This window comes from Pimephales promelas, chromosome 20 (assembly GCF_988280905.1).
Source record: "Pimephales promelas chromosome 20, fPimPro1.hap1.1, whole genome shotgun sequence".
Lineage (NCBI taxonomy): Eukaryota > Metazoa > Chordata > Actinopteri > Cypriniformes > Leuciscidae > Pimephales > Pimephales promelas.
The window spans coordinates 26,657,347-26,674,696 of record NC_142788.1 but is presented as its reverse complement, the minus strand read 5'-3'; the positions used below and the strand labels follow the sequence as shown (position 1 = coordinate 26,674,696).

Below are 17,350 nucleotides of genomic sequence, written 5' to 3'. Positions count from 1 at the left end.
AACACCGGCGTGTGGTTAGGGTTTTTATTACTGAGTTCCTAGATCTGACAAAAGGAAATAAAGGTTTCGAAAGGTTGACAATATTTCCTTCCTTGCACTGTTAACAATACTGAGGTGGAAAAAAAACAGGAGGCATTATGGCTAGTTACCAAGCAAATGACCAAAAACATCTGCCTCATCAAGGCCATTTCATGTGCTTTGTTTCACAAAATCGTCATCGAGTTTCCCTCTTCACGCGCCAATGTCGGATTGGCTCGTGCTGGTGTTGCTGAGCTTCCGCTCTTTCACCGTGGCCGTCCCTGTGTTGTCGGCTACCGCATTGGCTGGCGTGCTGGCCGGCGGTGAAGAGATGCGGCTGATCACTGTATTTATTAGATTGTTGCGGAAGCTCTTGCTGAGAAAGTTGTAGAGGATTGGGTTGGCGATGCAGTGAAATAGCGACAAGCATTGCACAAGGCTAAACGAGAAGTAGAGCACGCCGACCGTGTTGCAGGAGAACAGGTGCGGATCCAGGTCGTCGATTGTCAACAAGAACAACACCAAATGGTACGGTAGCCAGCAGGCCATATAGACCAGCGAGTACACATGCACCAACCACACGTCCCCGCGATTCTGGATGTCCGGGGACGAGCGGATGGCTCGGGCGATCAAGATGTTGCAGGTCACGATGACGGATGCCGGGCCCAGGAACTGGAATATCAGGCAAAGGAAGGAAACTGAGACGAACCACTCCGTGTAGTACTGCTCGGGAACCATATAGCAGCCCGGTTCATCCCACTCCAGCAGGTCAACGTGGACGTTCTCCAGCAAGGTCAGCACAAGCGACAAGAGCCAGATCCCGGCGCAGAGAAACCAGCGGCGTTTTTGGTTTGGGGGAAAGCAGGCGGGCGAGTTAGGACGTGCCAGGGACAGGTATCTCTCGAGGGTCATGAAGGCCAGGAAAAGGGAGCTGCTGTAGAAATTAATGACGTACACGAGGTGCGTGACCTTGCACAGGAAGCGGCCCCACAGCCAAACCTTGTTCATGGTCACCTCCAGCATGAAGAAGGGCATGGTGAAGATCACCATTAAGTCGGACAAGCTCACGTTGATGATGCAGAACAGCACGCCATTCGCCGAATGCCGCCTACGCCAGTTCACCCACACCACCACAGTGTTCTCGGCCAACCCTACCATGAACAGCATCAGGTAAAGGAGGAAAAGCGCGATCCGTCGGCCATCCTCGTCTAGGTGGATGGTGCACTCGTGGACGAACCAGAGCGTGCCGTTGTAGAAGTCGTACGACGAGTTGTGTGGATCAAAGCTCATGTTCTGCAGACAGAAACAGACAGTTGTTCACTTGACCTATTGTACGGGTAAAAATTACTACGCTGGGAAAGGGCAAGAGGGACTGATTTTAGTGGAAAATTGTCACACAATAGTCTAAAAGCAACTTTGGCCCACAAGATATGCGGTCCGTCAGAGTTTAGCTCTGAACATTGTCGATTTTTCCCTTAAAGGGATAGTTCACTTTGAAATTCATTTTTGATATGTTTTAGCTTACATCAAGGGCATCCAAGATGTAGGTGTCCACAGCATTTTCAATTTTGACATTTTTTGGTCAAACTGTTGTTGTCCGTCAGTCCTATAATGCAGTTTTAGGGGGTCCACGTCAAAAAGCATGCACAGAGAAGTCAAAATTAAACATGAATTAATGACTCGTGAATGTAAGTACACATTGATGGCCTAAGACACGAAACGAGCGGTTTGTGTGAGAAAACAAACAGTATTTATATCGTTTTTACCTCTTGTTAACAGCCGTCAAACTGATCTGAATCAGATGTCCAACTGAACTGTCTCCAGACGTTACGGCGGAAGTGATCTCTCGCGTGTTGTCACTACGTCACGCATTGTTTACACGGAGATTTCGGAAGATTTACCTTTCACTAAACATATTTAGATATACGGGAAAATATATTTAGTGAAAGGTAAAACTTCCAAAATCTCTGTGTAAACAATGCGTGACGTAGACGCGCGAGAGATCACTTCCGCCGTAACGTCTGGAGACGGTTCAGTTGGACATCTGATTCAGATCAGTTCGACGGCTGTTAACAAGAGGTAAAAACGATATAAATACTGTTCGTTTTCTCACACAAACCGCTCGTTTCGTGTCTTAGGCCATCAGTGTGTACTTACATTCACCAGTCATTAAATCATGTTTAATTTTGACTTCTCTGTGCATGCTCTTTGAGGTGGACCCCCTTAGCCTCCAGTGTATGACTGATAGACAACAACGGTTTGACCAAAAAATGTCAAAATTGAAAATGCTGTGGAAAAAAAGACACCTACATCTGGGATGCCCTTGATGTAAGCTAAAACATATCAAAAATTAATTTCAAAGTGAACCATCCCTTTAACCTAACTACGTACCTAAGTCTACCTGGGTCGCCTCCACTCGACGGTCCCTGGGTTGTCTTCAGTCGACTTTAACTCTAACTCTCTAGTTAGTTCCCTAACTCAGAAATGTCTTTAAATGTTTTAATCACGGCCGGGAGATCTTCCCGAGCAGTTCTCAGAGAATCTTCCCCTTGAAGCAAGGCCAGAGGATCTCTCCGAAATTTCTGAGAATCCCAGCACGAATACAACGGTTTTATAGAATAGAGACAGACACAATAAATAAGATCATCATGACTAACATGTTGTCACCTTCTATCAATATGATTGGTTTAATTTGTAACGCAAGCCCCCACCTTTTTTACCTGTTACTGGCATAAGCAAAACTATCTCGAATCATTAAAAAGAAGTGGAAAGCTTTAAGAGTTCAGTTGATTAATCAGTATATCATGACACAATAAAGACAGTATATTTGTGATGTGTCATGATTAGCACTTTAGAATGTTCCATTACACAAATAGAATAAACAGAACGTTTCGTACATTGTTTATCATAGTGATAGAATGTTTAGGTGTTCGAACTCAAGTTTAGATGTTAGAATCATAGTAAATTTATTTCAAGTAATTTTCAAGCAATCCTAAATACTCTGGCTAGATTTTTGGTTTGGAGCTAAAAACCTAAATTGGACCTCGAGTTGTCTGGAGAATTGTGTCTCAGATATTTTTTTCCCGAAAATCTGTCCCTTTTGCCCTTTCCCAGCTCAGCGAGTTTTTTTTAACGAGTTTGGACCTCAAGGCCCAGAGCTGCCCACCCCTGTTCTAAAAGTATTTTGGCACCAAATGTGTCCAAGATTACTTAAGTTTTTGTTCCCCAATTAGAACATTAAAGCCAACCTATCCCGAGCGACTACATCGGGGATCAATGCTAAACAAATTATTATAGTTTCCTAAATGACAGGCCTAGGTGACCTACCTTGCTGTGTAGTTGCTGCTGATGAGGCTCTCAGGTTAGAAGCGGTCTTGGAGAAATATCACTGGAGGCTTTGCTTGACTGGAATGTTGTGTGGGATGTAGCCATACATTGCCTTGTGGGGCAAAATAAGCTCTTCCCTCTCCCTCTCCCGCACCTGGTTGCTCCACCGTCACACTGACAGGACATCCTCACAGGACGGGAGGGGGTTGAATCTGACACGATGGACTCAGAGAATCTCTTGATAGCCGATAGTATCATCCACATAACCGGATAGAATGTTTGTTTTTCTGCGAGTATTGGTCAAAACAACCAGTGGAGCCAAGATGGAATTAAAGTGGTTGCAGGAGGGAGTGGCGCAACAATAAAATAAGGATTATGCACAAGCCCCAGGGTGTACCCTAAGCACATCAAATCTGTACTAATGAGCAGGCACATGATACCCGTATTGGTAGCTAAACACATTATGAATTCTGCCGCTAATGTGTTTGGAGCGAGAGTCACTGTTTTAAACAATTGCAGTACATCTCTTTCTCAATAACCAAAATTTTGCACATTTCATTAAGTAGTATTTTTTTACAAAGTGGATACTGTATATATTTGAAATAAGCTTTCACATGCTAATTAGCATATCAATGAGATCTACATGCAATTTAGCAATTAGCAATAATTTTTTTGAACATAATTTTGGAACATAATTAACAACCCTTGATAAGTTGCATGATTTTTGTAGCAGAAATCGGTTGTTCCGAGTGTCTAAATGAGCTCGGTCCAATTTTATTAACAAAAAAGTGCTTTTTATGATTATGAATTTAGGTGCTTGCTGCAGGGTGTTTCTACACAAATTAATTAAATCCAAAGAAATGTACTGTGTGTCCAATTGCTGCACGCCACAGTTCAACTGTGAATTATTTAGATGTGCGTGGATTGACTACTTTGTTCTTATCTGAACACCAGTTAAATCTGTTGGGGCCTCTGGGAGATTTCCAGATTATCTTTTCACAGTTCTGAAAGTCTAAAAGGAAAAATAAATATTAGCTGGTTAGTGCCTGATATGCTGAATAAACACAGCCCCCAGCAGGACAATAGCAGGAAATGCTTTGGTGGTCGAGGGGCAGTAAGTGGCAGGCAGAGCAAGAGAGAGAGAGTTAGGAAGCCGGCCGTACATCAAACCCCCTCACAACACCCCCGGCGTCCCACACTGACCATTTCAGCAACTGCTACTGAGGCTGAGAACACTACAAAATGATCACTTATCTAATCTGACTTAAAAGGAGCTCAACCAAAAATGAAAATCTTGTCATTTACTCAACCAATGTTGTTCCAAACATGTTAACACAAAAGATTTTTTTTTAAAGTAAAGTTGGGAACCAGACAGTTGACTTCCATAGTATTTTTTTTCCCTACTATGGAAGTCAATGGCTACCAACAACTGATTGATTACTCACATTCTTCACTTCATCATCTTTTGTGTTCAACAGAAGAAAGAAACTCATACAGGTTTGGAACAACTTGAGGGTGAGTAAATGAAGACAGATTTTTCATTTTTGGGTGAACTGTCCCTTAAAAGACACCCATTTCTGCCTAACAGTGTATGACTTCAAAGAACTGTTTGAAATTTTGAGTTTTAGACATTTCTGTTTAAACAGTAGTTTGAAAATGATCATTTATAGCAAGTCCATGCTCTTCAATTTAAGCTATCCCCCTGTATGCGTGCATGTCTACGCCGTTAAATGTCCGAGTGATTCCGCGTGTATGTTCATGCCGTTAAATATCCGAGCGAAACGAAGCAAAATGTAGATCTACATCTGGCAATATTTTTTTTCCTAGGATGATAGGGGAAGACTCATAAATGGTATTAACCCCAGTGACGGGTAGGTTTAGGGACGGGGTCGGGGTAGGTCATATATTTATATATACAGTAATGTAACATTAAGCCAACGGCGTTCATAAACACGCTGAAAAGCGATTATGCGTGTTGATAGCACGCCAAAAATATAGCACGCCAAAAAAGAAAAAAGAAAAAGAAAAATTGAAATATATCTATGCGGTCAAAATTTCAACTGGCTCCAAATGAGGCCTATTAGTGCTTTTCATACTTAAATATGAACCCTCAGTTTTACTTGTATATTTACTTTATGATTGCCTTTTACAGGGCTTTATCCTTAATCTGTATGAGCTTCTTTCTTATGCAGAACACAAAAGAAGATATTTTGAAGAATGTTGGTAACCAGACAGACGGTAGCCATTGACTTCCATTCTATGCAAAAAGTAAAAATAAAAAAATATTATTAAAGTCACTGTCTACCGTCTGTCTGGTTACCAACGTTCTTCAAAATATCTTCTTTTGTGTTCAACAGAACAAAGAAATTCATAAAGGTTTATAATAACATGAGGGTGAGTAAATGACAAAATTTTATTTTTTGGGAGAACTATTCTTTTAAACGAGGGTTAAAAATTGTGCTCAACCCAGCACAGTATGAAAATCCTTAAGGAGAATAATGTGACGCTCTGAACTCCGTGTTCCAGCGACTCCTACGATCACAAGAATCCGTCAGCAGTTTGTTAGACGATTGGCTTTCCCCCCTGCATGCTCCCCATTGTTTAGAGTACATATTTTTGTCAGTGAGACAGGAAAGAATTTGTCAGCAAAATCTCAGCTCCTGGAAAGGCCTAGGTGGATCCTGTCCTTGACCCCTCTTCATGCGGGTCCAGACATCACGGAGGCCCCGGTTAAACTACGACCTGATTTTAGTTATTATTTTTACCTTTATATATAAATAAACTACTTTTATATATACATCTTATTTTTATATATAAATAAATCAGAAAGAGTAAATACTTCCATTTGTTATATACTATAATTTCAAAATGTAGAAAATAGAAATAACTAATGAATAGGCAGTCTAAATGGTTGACTAAAACCGTACACAACCAATTTAGTATTTCTGTTTCATCCAATATATAGCAAAAAAAAAGTTTTATTGTACTTAAGAATGCACATTTTACAGTCGTTACGTGCATTATGTGAGCACTATGTAACATCATTTTAAGGTGTTAAAACAGCTCTAAAAATCCAGTTTAAATTACAACTGTTATGGATATAATTGTGCCATACAACCCTAAAATGAATAAATAACAGAAACCATGTTTTTGGAAATCTCTGAAAAATATATTTGGTCCAAACACTGATTTGCAAAATAAATAAAATGCAACAATAAGGCATTTTTTTATACTAAATCAGCTCTGTGTTGCTAAAGTATTTCTACTACAAACTACAAAATTCCTCTTTTCAGCATTAAGGCTAACTGCATAAAATAGCTCAAATAATAGTGTGTGCTCCATCCGTTCATACAAACAGTCAGTATTCAATTCATAATATTACTTTAATCTAGACCCTTGCTGTACACTTAGGGTCCTCAGCTGGTCTTTTTTCTTTCTTTCTTTATTTTTATTTTACAAAGTATCTTGTTTCCCTCCTCACAACATTCTAGTGCTGCATATCAAGTGAAGCTAGCATGCACTTAAAGCATCAGACAACATGAGTTTCTGCTACTCCTCCAGAATCGGATCAGCAAATGGTTAAGGCGGTGGATTCTCTCTCTGCCAATCCAAAGTCCAAAGAGAGAGAGAGAGAGAGCACACCAAGAACAAGTTATGTCACTGCTACAGGTTTGGAGTCATATCTCCTTAAAAGATTAGGCAATATTCCCATGTTTGTGGGTTGTGTCACATGGGTTGTGATTCGTGTGAATCTAGTTCTATTCATTTGTGAAGATGCACTTGATGAAAGTCGATGTAGTGTGGATGAGAATGTGAAGTTCCCGTCAACATGTCATGCTTAAATATCGTGTTATGAAACTATGAAGCACAGCCAACAGGCGCTAAAAGATATCAACTAATCAATATGACGACGGTAGATAGAAACTGCAGAAACGCGTGAATCTGACAAAGCCTGTGAAGAACATGTCCGGTGCATATTTCATCCTAAAATTCAAAAGAAAGAAATGAGATATTATATTTTGCTTAAAAATGAAGCCTGTTTCATTTATTTTTTTTGTATTCACAAATTATTTTCATTACAATTAAGCACATTTCCCCTCCAACTTCTCAATATAATTAAAAAAAATAAATAAATTGTATATCTAAATAAATAAAATTATTATTTGCACTGTATGACTGTAATGTGTATGTGTATTATTTATATATATATATATATATATATATATATATATATATATAAATATATAACAGTATTTTAAAAAAAAGAAAAAAAGAAATCTGCTCATAATGAAAATTTTGGGGAGGGGGGGGGCAAATGTCATTTATTGTCATAAAAATAATCTCCCAATGAAATATAACTCGATGGATCTAAAAAATAGGCCTAATTTCAGCAATGCAAAATATAATTCCATTTTTTTCTTCGGGATTTTGGGATAAAATGTGACCTTGTGATAAGTGTGGATAAGGACACCCTGAAGTGGTTACGCAAAAATGTTGGAGATGAATTCCCGGAATCGTTTGGCATACTGCTCTGGGTGAACAGTAGATATTTCAGCACCAGCCTGAAAGGAAGGAAAAGAATGAGTCATGTTATTATAACCTCCCATATCTCAGAATTATATTGGATGAGTCCGCATTAAAAGTGTTTTTCCACTTACGCCATGTTTAACAGTCTTTGCCGCATGGGCAGCTTTCTTCTTAGTGTCGTACTGAGTCAACACGTCAATGAGGCCCATGAAATACACCTCCCTGTGTGGCGCTCCTGGAATCCAACACAAGCACACATGTAACATCCTTTCCCATTTCCCTCTTTCATACGTGCTTGACACAGGATGGGTTTCAGAGGGTTTCACAGGCCAGAACTTACCTGTTGCGCTTTTCACAGCGTATACATCAACGTAAGGGTCAAATTCTCCGGGGCCCAGGGGTTTGAAGGAGTTCATGTAACCGGCGATGCCCTCTGGCGACGTGCCGTAAGAGCCGACCTGTGCAGCCGGAGCGAGGCCGTTCTCGGGATCAGCATCATCTTCACAGCAGGGCTCCTCGGCATCCTCATCGTCCCGCTCGCCACGGGCCACGTCGTGGATACCCAGCAACAGGCTGTAGTCCATTATCTTCAGCTTCACCAAGAACTATCATCATAGAAAGATTCATGGCAATATCAATATCACCATTTCATAGCCTCTTGCGGTTCATCGTGCAGTTCAGGTAACACTTTAGTTTAGGGTACAATTCTCACGATAAACCAGTTGCTTACTTAATATTAAAAAATAATATTAATGCCTTATTCTGCAAGATCATATTCTACATCCCTTAATCCCACCAATACCTAAATATAACAACTTAATAAGCAATAAATAGTTATTTGATGGTGAGAATTGGACCCTAATCTAAAGTGGTTTTACATGAACATCAATTGTAATGAAACCATTTTTTGGGTTCATTAAAAGTCAAAATTTTCATTGTGCATTTCTTTACCTCTACATCTCGGTTTAGCTTCTCCATAATCTTCTCTTTCTGTTCCTCTGTCACGTACACCTTCTGCATGTTATTTCTGAAATCCACATCTTTAAAAGTGGGCAGCTCTTTTACCTGCATTAGAAGAAGCAAGAATGTCAAGACCGAAAACTTTGTGTCTGATGTTGTATCAGGTAACTTTAACTGGACTGATGTCCTACCTTTTCTTTGTCACTAGCCTCACGATCTACCAGGGATCCCTGAAGAACACACAAAGTAAGACACGTCAAGACAGTGTGTCAAGACTGTCCTGTCACACTAACTATATATATATATATATATATATATATATATATATATATATATAGTTAGTGTGTATTTTTTTTTTGTTGAATTTCCTGTTTTTTTTTTTTTTTTTTCAATTTATAGCTTTGACAGTGAAACCCAGCACTCAGTTTCTCAAAAACAGGTACATCTGAGATACTATTTATGAACTAATCATCAATCATGTCCACCTAAATGTCTTAAACCAGGTCTAAGGGGATGTGACGCATGATTTAAGTGCTGTTTTCTTATTGCTCGAGAAGTTAATGATGTGCAACGACAAATATCAGTCATGCTATGTCCCACAGCACCAGCCAGAAACATCCCGATGAATCAGCAACATCTCAGCTGCGAGGATCTACCTTCAGATCGTATTTCCTGTGGACAACGAGTCTGTGGCTGAACATGTTCCTCATGACGATCAGGTACGTGTCCTCACTCTCCACCGTAACGCGGTACATGCCCAGAAACTGAGGGAGAAGTGTACTGCCATGACACTTCACTATATGCTGTGAGAAACAACACAAAGAATTACATTTCGTGAGCTTTAGCCATAAAGTGTACGGTTAAAATGTTCATGCAATGGCACATAGTTCATAAACAATGAACTTTGGGTAGCATATGGTTTCCAGTACTCAAACAAGCCCACAGGCATCATACATTAGTGTTTTTCTGTCTGCATCACTGACCAACTAGACTAACTTGACTAAAGCTGCACGTAATATGAAGGAAAAAGCATGTCAATAACACTAAAAAGCAAATATAAGCTTATAATTTAATAGCAATTTTGTTTAAACTCATTCCTGAATGAGTATGCAGTGCACCCTCAGGACATGTCGTGAATATAAAGGCAGCGCAAATGCAAAAGCAGTCTAGATTAAAATCTACTCATTCAGCTACAATGGAAACTGTTAAACAAGTTCACACGCACACTTTTCTCATGGCTGTCACGGCACTGTAAACAAGCCAGAAGCAAACACACGCTAAACTAACCTATAATTTACATGAACGGCCAGGTTGAGGATGATTGACGTCTTAAAGAGCTCTTAAAACTTTTTAAAAAAAAAATAATGTCCCCTTATTTTTATCTTTAAGACAATTCATGACAAACACACGTAATTATACAATGATAACCCAGAACTTTATCATGATGCCATTTGCATGCAAATATGTGTCATTATACACACCGCTGTATCCACTATAAACATAACATACGGCACCTACACATTTAAATCAGCACCCAGAACAACAAAGCTCATTGTCAATCATAAAAAGAGAAATTTACCTATTTCAAGGAAGTGCGATGGAACATGAAAATGATTTCAGTGACTGAACAAGTTTGGATGACAATGTAAAGAGGAAATGAACGACAGGGCGTGTGGATCCCAACTGGGAAAAACAAAACATAAAAATAGCTGGAGTCTGAATTCTTTGATGGATTATTTCTCCAACACAAGCAAAATTGTGTAATACGTAAACTGCACTGCCTGGCCAAAAAAAAAAAAAAAAAAGTCACTGTTTGGATTGAAATAAGCACACGCTTAAGTCATTAATATTGCATTGATAATTATGTTTCTAGCATGCTATATGTTTGGCAACACTTTTTCTAACCCTACTTGGAGTGTGTAGTTTTTCATTTCGTAGACAACCATGTAGGAAGACACATCATGGCCATATTCCAGGTTGACAATGTCAAGAATGGTTGGGAGGGAGCATGAAGAATCATTTTCACTCATTAATTATCACCATTGAGTCCAGAAGTCTTTAGGAGGTTTATCTTTACCAAAAAAAAAAAAAAAAAACATGCACCTCTTGATGGAAATAGGCTTCTTTCCATCAAAAGATGCATCAGTTTTTGGTCAACATCTTGTATTGCCAATGCAAGAGTCCAGCGCTCTGTAAAGTCTCCTCCAGCACATCCCAAAGGTCTGGACTCAATGTGATAATTCATGAGTGAAAATGATTCTTCATGCTCCCTCCCAAACATTCTTTCACAGCTTAAGCCTGATGTATCCTGGCTTTGGCTCAATCCCAATTCACCCCTTGGCCCTACCCCTTGTTTTCAAGTGTACCCCTTGGCCCTTAAGACAGAGTTATAAGGGCCAAGGGATTGAAATATTCCCCTATGAAATGGACAAGCCTTCATGAACCCGATACGCCATCAGTCGTCGGCCGTTGCTCTTAACTTTGAGGAAACATGATGATTATAACATTCCTTCCTCGAAATGTATGTCTTTTCTGATTCGGAAAGAAAACAATTTCTTAATTTAAATGACTATAGTATTATAAGGGTAAATAAAGTGCATGGTGGAGTCGTCTGGCGCTAAATTGAAATGTTTAACTGTTTGCGAAGCCATCTCGCCGTAATTCGTAAAGCCTTGTTCACACTACATGATTTTAAAATGTCAGGCTGAACTGTGCAGTTCACACTACATGACTTGCTCTCAGTGAAATCATGAGTGTTCAAGTTGTTTAGCTGTTCACACCACACAACACAACGTGATTGATCCACAACAGGAGGTGACTCACTACACGAGTTAACAACGCACTACATAGAGATACAACCACGATCGGATGATAAGAGCATATCATTTGTGACTCAATGAGAGCTGTTTCAGTACTATAGTACGGTCTAAATCCTGAAAATAATCAAACAAATAACGAGTTGACAACAACACGATTCTATCTGGTCTAGAAACCATGTTTTGTCACGAAAAACCACGCAATAAAACGAACCAGAAATGACGCGAAACTGCAGAGAAGAACACAACACGCGAATATGGACGTCAGACAGAAACTAGTGCTGCACACTGTTTGCTCGACGATCTGCTCTGAGAAAAAAAATGCAAAAAAGAAAAAGTAAGATTTACCTGGTGTCCTCAACCCATGCGTTGCTATGATTGGCTGTACTCATGACATCACTGAGATTGAGTCGCGCGACTGCTCGAGATATCTAGCAGGCTAGATATTTTTCTGAGCTCGGTGACCTGTCTGCGAGCTGTCTGCGAGCTGTCTTTGATGCGTTGTTGGCTCTTTCACACTAACGGATTGGCGAGCGTTAATCGTCCGCTAATCGCCCGCGATTTGCACGCGATAACACCCTGACTTGTCGGCGACTCAACGATTTGCAAATCGGGCTTAAAATCACGTAGTGTGAACTAGGCTTAATTTGCGATGCATTTTGTGAACTTCCTCATAGCCCTCCGATTGAAGTGTGCTCTGAAAAATGTCTGTTTCGAGGGATATGTAGCCCTACCCCTCGATCTTAACAAGAATTGGGACACCCTAGCCCTAGACATGAACGCGCAAAACGGAGGGGTAGGGCCAAGGGGTGAATTGGGATTGAGCCTTTGTCATCCTGGAATATGGCCACACACTACACACTACATCAATTAGGGTTAGAAGAATTGCTGACAAACATAACGTGCTAGAAACTTAATAATCACTGAGATAACAATCCAGTCATAGACTCTTAAGCATTTGTCTATTTAAATCCTTTTTTTTTTTTTTTTTTTTTTGGCTGGGCAGTGTATAATGACATACAAATAAGTATAGACCATTTCACAAGATGTAAACAACACTGGTCTAGAAGCACTTCCTGTTTCAGTTTTTTAACACTACATAAAAGCTGGGATAAAGTACAACCAACAGAACATTTAAAACTGAATCAAAAAGTTAAACAAACATCTTTAAGATGTTTTCTTTACATGTGAAATAAAGAAAACAGTTACAAACTGAAACAGGAAGTGCTTCTGGACCAGTGTTGTTTACATCTTGTGAAATGGTCTATAAGAAAGTAGACAGCAAAAAAGCTCAAAGTATAACACAAATGCAAAACAATGTGTCTATTTTTCACAACCAGCTTTTAATTTTTGAAGCTAAAGCTTGATAAATAAGACCTAACAGTTTTGTTGGCATACTAGCTTTTGGTGGAAAAGTTATAAATATCATTTGAACAGATGATTGGACTGCAGCGGTCTCACCTGACCTGATCTGATTCCAATGTGTTTAATACACTCACCTATCTAGATACAGCAGTTGAGCAGATATTAATGATCTGCATATGTTTGAATAATGATTCATGGTTTGACTTAAGCATGAACGTCCTGACCAGAACATTGTGAGATACCTGGTGATACTCGGACAGAATGTTGTGCATGTCGGCTACTTCTTCACTGGAGATGTGCTTGACTATCAGCGTACGGTCATAGGACGTGAAGAGAAGACCTTCTCCCTGTCCATCGCCTTTCATGGGCGCACTGCGGGCCAGGGACACCTGATGGAAAACATCCAGAAAACTTCAGACCAAATTTAGCAGTAATATTATATTATATGCAAGAAAATTAAGTAAGTGACAACTGCTCGTGTATGTATATTTAAGAGGTTTAAAATTAGTGTTGAGCGGTATACCGTTTCATACCAAAAACCGGTGTATATTTTTGTTATGATATTCATTTTTAATTTACCGCCATACCGATGTATTTCATTCGCTGTGCCGCACGACACTGTTTCAGCCGGACCCTTTACAATGTTGCACTTCTAGGCAGCGGCTATGATGCTGCAGAACTATGGCGTTATTTTCCTGTCAAATGTCGAGAGCGCACAATTGTACAGCGAAAGTACATTAATATAATGCGCGAGTGCGAACCTCTCTGCTCGCGCGTGGAATATAATGTGCCCCGAGCGCTCTCAGATACACGCTTTCTCTGGGGTCGCTCATAAAACGTGATCAGTGCAATCGCGAATCTCTCCTCTTCCCCAGATAACAATTTTAGGTTATAAGAACGTTTTCATAACGTCACCATTAAGTTATAAAAACGTTATTTCTGAATGTTCTAGGAACATTCAAAACGTCCAGTTTTTTAGACGTTGAATTAACGTTATTTCTTGGTTTTGAGAACGTTATAAGAACGTTCAGTTGTAAAAAACAGTTCACAAGTGGAAAATATCATATTTTCAATTGCACGCAAACGCAGCATTAGACCCAACTCTGAAGTAGGAACTAAATTCATTTCTACAAAAGGAGTTCCTAAAACTAAAATCATTCCTTGTTCCTGCGGTGTGAACTTGCCAAAAAAAAAAAAAACGGGTACTATTGCCAATAATTCTAGGAACTATGAAAAGGTTCCTCTGGTGTGAAAGCCCCTAATGGCTGCATCATAGTTTGTATCAAGTTTCACCCATTATGCTTTTTCGGATATTACCTTTCATGTAATGTGTAATATAGCTGGTCTGCAAAGTTTCAATGTGATAATGGAAGTTTTGTGTCAGACGCGCTGTAAATGGCAGACCAAACACAACAGACTGGGTCATCTGACCAATCAGAGGAGAGTAGACTCTCAGAAAGGAGGAGTTTAGAGAAACCTCACTGTGAGAAAATAGGTGATGCTGCAATGTATGTTATGAGAATATTTAAGTGTTTTTTTTTTTGGTTGCATGTTATGTAGGAGACCTCCAAAATAAAACTAGAAACCTTTAAAATAGCATACTTGGGCACTTTATTAAATAAAGGAAAAAAGGTCACCTGGTAGTCAAGATCTTCAATTCCAAATCGCTCCCTGAGGTTCCTGAAGACTTGTGGACAGTACTCCTTAAATTTAAAATGGCCTGGAAGATTCTCCCTGTAAGGCACATAATGGTCATTTTACATTTACATTGAAAGCCTTTTCAGTATACTGCCTTTCACACTGTGCATTTCCCATCATCTGAAGGCTAAAACCCAATTACCACCTTTCACTGTCATTACATCGAAATCAAGGTAAACATGTTCCTACTGCAGCTGTAGGCACGGCACTCACTGTGCAATGAAAATGTGTGTAAAATAAGGATGTGCTTTTGATAAATACTTGTTGAAGAGATGGTTGTTCACTTTAATTTTGGTGTTGGCTTTGAAGTCGTCAGGGAGCAGCATGACGGGCACAGGAACTTGATTTAAATCATTTATCTGGAAAAAAGAGTGGGTAGAAATAAAACAAATAAAAAAGTTTGTTTTTTTTAAATGTTGCATCTGAAATGAACTTTGCACGGGCAGATTTGAGATCCATATCCCAACACTGAATGATTCATTTATTTGCCTTTTTGCATGTGCCTTCTTCTGACAAGTCACTGCATGAAGATTTCTCAGTCTTCTAATTATGCAACAACCGAATGCTTCATATAACACAAACTTTTTACCTATAGGCAATTACTTCCCAACCCCTCAAAAGTCTTGAAGCAATGTGTAGGATTCCTGTTGAATTTCAATCATAATTTGTACTGCATTTATATCATTTGGATCGACTGCAAGATTAGTGTATTTTGACTAAATTGTTTCATATAAATAGGGGAAAATATTATATGGTTAGAGACAAATTTAAGATTATAAACTTTCTCTGAAACAGTTAGTGATGGGAAATCGGAGTCTTGTCAAACGGTTCTTTCGAACAGTGACAATGAACCGTTCAAAGCAACGATTCAGTGATTCGTTTACCTCATGACGTTATTACATTACGTGGTCCCTGTCATTCCAGACAGAGTGGAATATTACATGCTCTAAACGTTTCAATAAAGTAATATATAGGCACATACGTTTAATACGTTTAGTAATATATGGCTGATTTTTGGAATGAGGCTACATGTGTGCCATTTCAATGAAGCCGCGATTCAGATCACACAGAAAAAAAAAACTTTAAAATCGAATTGTAATTTTTAATCCAAATAGACTACACTAAAATTAACAATACGAGTCAGAAAGGTCTTAAACAGCGGACTAGAATCGGTTAAACTTTTTCAGACTGTGATATGTTTAGGAATCGGCGAGACTGTTAGCTGATCCTTTCAAAGAATCGACTCAAAAGACCAATTCCTTCACAAATCGGACATCACTCACTAGCAACAGTTGCTAATCCGCCGCGTGCATTGAAACAATGTATATCCGGTTTGCGCGTGACCTCATATGTCAATACCATATCAATAACAGTGCACACTAATCATTCATTTAATTGATTTTACTTTATACAATGCTTTACATATCTCAAATCCCCCCAATATACGTGCTTGCAGCTAACTGTTAGCTCATAAAATGGCAGTTGTAGGATGTAAAGTGAATCAAAAACCACCTTACCGAATGATTAACGCCCCACATGAACACGCTGAGCATCGGGTCGCTCGCGCGGAACACTTTCACCTTCTGCTGCACGAAATGTTTCTTTTTGGTCTTGGTTTTGGGGGCGAGCATGACCATCGGGCTGGAGGCGCTGCCGGTGTTACCGAGAGACGCCATCATCACTGTCGGTCACTCCCCTGTAACGCAGCAGCAGCGGTCTGTTTTCTTCTCGGATCTCTCTCTGTTCCTGCTCCGGTTCCTTTAACTGACAATCAACGATCGGACAGCACAAGCGCTAAGCTAAGCCGCGGGGGCCGGTTTTCCGCGGTGTTTTACAGGCCCAGATGGACCGATTCTCCATGGAAGTGAACAACACTAGGTTGCTGAAGTGTGGCAGTGATCCAGATGCTCCTCCCACAAGTTCAGAGGAACAGATCTTGATGTATTGTGACAGCAGGAATGTGTGTGTCAGGCAGGATCTCACCTGAGTGTTGCCTACGTCATGTGGTTTTACAGGTGAGATGAGAAAAAATATAAGTATGTATGTATCCAACCATACCTATTAAACTCGTTCTTGCTAGTGACATGAATGACATATGTAAACAAACCGTTCATTTTGAACAGGATCTTTTCAATGATTCAGTTGAACCGATTCACAATATCGGTTCGTTCACGAATAGGACTGGATTGGACCTTATTTAAAAAAAGTGACTCATGTGTCTTTCTTGATTTTTGGTTTCTATTGTCATTCTGAACTTTTGAACTTTTTTTTTTAAAAAATGGCTTCCCTAACAAAACATAAAAGTTTAGGAATATTCTGGAAAATAAAATGCTATAGCCTACATTGCATTATACATTTCCATTAAGAAAGCTAGTGCTTATACTTTTCAATATAATGCAATATATGCATGAACCATGTATGGCTACACACACACACACACACACACACACACACACACACACACACACACACACATATATATATATATATATATATATATATGGAGACAAAAACTGTACTAGAATTTTAAATTAATGAATCTTTCATGACTTAACGCATAAAGCTAAACAGCCTATTCATACACTTTTTTATCTCACTTTATTGTTTGCAAGGCTATAGTTACACATTTCATGTCATAT

The 17,350-nt window shown here is 39.4% G+C and overlaps 2 protein-coding genes across 2 annotated transcripts; both read right to left on the bottom strand.

Annotated features, from left to right (window-relative positions):
- Positions 1–10: 10 nt before the first annotated feature.
- Positions 11–3,689, bottom strand: ackr5 (atypical chemokine receptor 5). Its single transcript, XM_039652911.2, has 2 exons — positions 3,346–3,689; positions 11–1,311 (listed from the first exon to the last, which is right to left on the bottom strand). Exon 2 carries the CDS (start codon positions 1,306–1,308, stop codon positions 232–234), a length of 1,077 nt encoding a protein of 358 aa, XP_039508845.2. The 5' UTR covers positions 1,309–1,311; positions 3,346–3,689; the 3' UTR covers positions 11–231.
- Positions 3,690–7,368: 3,679 nt separating this feature from the next.
- On the bottom strand, positions 7,369–16,604 carry pip4k2ca (phosphatidylinositol-5-phosphate 4-kinase, type II, gamma a). The gene is made up of 10 exons (XM_039652910.2): positions 16,229–16,604; positions 14,973–15,070; positions 14,651–14,747; positions 13,256–13,402; positions 9,489–9,635; positions 9,024–9,062; positions 8,824–8,937; positions 8,213–8,477; positions 8,004–8,107; positions 7,369–7,907 (listed from the first exon to the last, which is right to left on the bottom strand). Exons 1-10 carry the CDS (start codon positions 16,388–16,390, stop codon positions 7,827–7,829), a joined length of 1,254 nt encoding a protein of 417 aa, XP_039508844.1. The 5' UTR covers positions 16,391–16,604; the 3' UTR covers positions 7,369–7,826.
- Between the last annotated feature and the right edge of the window lie 746 nt (positions 16,605–17,350).